Below are 3,035 nucleotides of genomic sequence, written 5' to 3'. Positions count from 1 at the left end.
TATAAGCTATCAGATGGAAGCGCTGTATGGAAAGGTGGATTTGTGAGGTTACAGCCGTGCCATTCATGAGTCTTAAAGGACATAATCATAAACACTAACACAAGTGGATATAAGTTCAACAGCTGCTACCTTTATTCAAAGACATTATTCGAAACCCCAGGACAAGACCAAAACCACAATTTCCTTCTCTATCTGCTGCCAATGACACTTGAGCATCATTGGAGTATCAAAGAAGGTGGCCATAGAAGCATCAGTAAAAGTCCACATTCATTCTGACAAGGCCGAAGTGGCCTGAACCGATAACTGCATCATCAAAAAGATCCCTAGACCACAAAACCACTAACAGCCCCGCCTAGTGGCATCCACGGGATTCCAGGCGAGAAGATGCGTGGTGGGCCTGACGGTGCTGAGCAGTATCATGGTGCATTGTGATTTAAAGGAAACTTCGGCTGTCAAAGCCACACAAGTTCACACCTATATCATAGCTCGCTTGCTTACTCTCACAAAAAAAAAAAAAAAAAAAAAAAAAGAATATATAAAAACTCCATTCACTCAAACAGTTTGAAGCATTCAGTCCATCGTCAGGACAAGAGCACAGCGAGGATCCACAAGACAGCGTACAAAAAATAATCTTCGACTTTGAAAGTTAGGAATACAATTCAAACTTTGACGAAACTCTAAACTAAGAAGGACTATGATTGAGCAACAAGTGATGGCTTTTGTTTGGGGGGTATGCTTGCTGACTTCTGGATGGATGACATTTGCTGAGGCTAGCGTCCCTGAAAACTTGAACAAGAGCATTGATGAGCTTAAAACATACTATGTAAGTATACCAACTTGAATTTCCATCGGGCACTAGATTAATCAACAGGTTAATCAACAGCAACTGGTGCAGTAGAGGTGTACTGCTACAAGAGAATGGCGTATAGAGGGTATATTTGAGAGTTAGTGTAATCCTATAAATATAACAGGAAAGAGAATCGTCTACCATTCATATAAACTGAAACCCCTGTATGTGGGTCTTGTTGCACAGTGGAACAAGAGTTTCCAGACAAGTCTCCTCTGTAGGTTTCAGATGGGCTAATAATGTTCAAAACACAGTTACAAAATGGAAGAGTTCAAAATGACACTTCCTAAAATCTAAAACAGTAACCCATGTAAACATTGACATATGATTTAATTTCTTTCAGATTAAAGATGACCGCGAACTGCACAACGCAAACCCCATTTTCCTGAGAGCCCTGAAAGACATAAAGGTGAATCTTGAGGTAAATTCTCTCCTCAAATACTGTGCACAATGACTCTGAGGGATAGTTCTCCGCAAAAAACAAAAACTCTTTCATCATTTACTCACCTTTATGTCATTCAAAACGTTAATGACTCTACTTTCTTCAGTGGAACATAAGGAGATGTTGGGCAGAATGTTAGCCTCCGTCACCATTCATTCTGCCCAACGTCCCTTTTGTGTTTCACAGCAGAAAAGAAGTCATATGGCTTTGGTATAACATGAGGCTATAGAAGCTTTGACATATACCATGTGATATATCCTGTGCATTGTGTCTTGTTTTTGTGGCAGCAAAGTGAACAGAAGCTGTTAATGAGCATCATAATGGACACATACAGTAGGATCTTCATTCGCATGCAGAACGAGAGCCAGGATAAATCTATGAAAGAGAGACTGGAGCATGTTCAGGAGCACCTGAAAAATCTGCAAGATAACTACTTCCCAGGCAAAAGTGCTGAGCTCAAGACTTATGCAGAAACCTTCTGGGCGATCAAGGTGAGACAACAGTTTCAGAAGATTCTGTAAAGTTAACTTGAAACCAGGGGAGCACTGAACATGTGGAAAACTTACCTATAAGCCAACCCTGAAAATCTACTGTGAGGTAAAGATACTGCACAAGCAGAATTGGCAGAAACCTTTGCATCATTTTGGCATTGAGCTTGATCCATTACTTTTGAAACATTTTGATATTACACTACAATTTGGCTGTGACAAACCTTGGTTAAAAAGCCGCCTTTGGTAACCACACAAAAGGAGTTTTACTTCTAAATGCGGGCAGTCAAGGTTTGTGGGCCCAGCATCTTGAACCAATTCTTTCTTTCACAATGCACTACAAATATGGTAGATATGATATATAAAAAATAAAAATAAAAACCTGCATGTAAGAGCATAGAGTCATCCACGAGATACAATTTTTCTATTTATCTTCTGTCTGCTTAAAATAAATAAGATCTCCCCCAAAAAAGAACAAAAAAATATGTAAAATAAAACTGTGGAATTATCGTGAGTGATCGGAAATTAAAGCATATTTATTAATTTATTTGATTTTACAAGAGTAACAAATGGGGGGAGATTAATGTGCTTATTTGACATGACATTACTGTATCATTGATTAAATGCTTTGCCATTTCAGGAAAATGACCCGATTGTCCAGCACAAGGCATTGTTTGAGCTGAAGCGAGTCTACAGGGAAGCAACACAGCTGAGAAATATGAATAATAAAGACCGCAGAAGGCGACAAGCCAAAAGCATCAGAAGGCAAAAGTCTTAACAGAAAAAATTATGGTGAATCAGTTCTATTTATTCTATTTAAAAAGTATGTGTTGTGCATGATAACTATGTGTTGTACACATTGTGCACAACACATAATAGCTGAAACTGACATTATTTATTTTTTTCTTTCATTATTTATTTGAAAATTGTTACAACTACTAAACTATAACTTGCTAGTAACATGGCAAGAGTTGTAAGGTCTATGACTAAATAAAATGAGTAATTTTTAATCAATGTGTGCTTTGTTCTGCTTTAATTGATTTGTTGTGATGTGCCAATCAGTCAGTCTGTTGCTACTATTGATACTGTAATTTTCCTTCTCAATAATGGTACTGTAAGAGTTACGCTGGTTACTAGGTGGAGAATATGATGGAGATGTCTCCTTTCTTCACCTAGCATTAGAAAGTCTTTGTCACCAGTCTCATAAGCATAGATTGGCTCATAAATATATATATATATACAGTCATGTGAAAAAGTT

At 37.8% G+C, this 3,035-nt stretch overlaps 1 protein-coding gene across 2 annotated transcripts; it reads left to right on the top strand.

Annotated features, from left to right (window-relative positions):
• The first annotated feature begins 580 nt into the window (after positions 1–580).
• LOC127436954 (interferon gamma 1-like) lies at positions 581–2,708 on the top strand. Of its 2 annotated transcripts, none has more exons than XM_051691502.1 (4): positions 581–823; positions 1,191–1,256; positions 1,577–1,780; positions 2,418–2,708. In XM_051691502.1, the coding sequence occupies exons 1-4, from the start codon at positions 695–697 to the stop codon at positions 2,553–2,555; spliced, it is 537 nt and encodes a 178-aa protein (XP_051547462.1). In that variant the 5' UTR covers positions 581–694; the 3' UTR covers positions 2,556–2,708. The 2 variants fall into 2 exon arrangements, with proteins under 2 accessions (XP_051547462.1, XP_051547461.1); XM_051691501.1 differs by having other exon boundaries at positions 1,191–1,268.
• The last annotated feature ends 327 nt before the right edge of the window (positions 2,709–3,035 follow it).

Source organism: Myxocyprinus asiaticus, chromosome 47 (assembly GCF_019703515.2).
Source record: "Myxocyprinus asiaticus isolate MX2 ecotype Aquarium Trade chromosome 47, UBuf_Myxa_2, whole genome shotgun sequence".
In the NCBI taxonomy this organism is placed as follows: domain Eukaryota; kingdom Metazoa; phylum Chordata; class Actinopteri; order Cypriniformes; family Catostomidae; genus Myxocyprinus; species Myxocyprinus asiaticus.
Note: the sequence above shows the minus strand (reverse complement) of the source record. Positions and strands in the feature narration are given on the sequence as shown.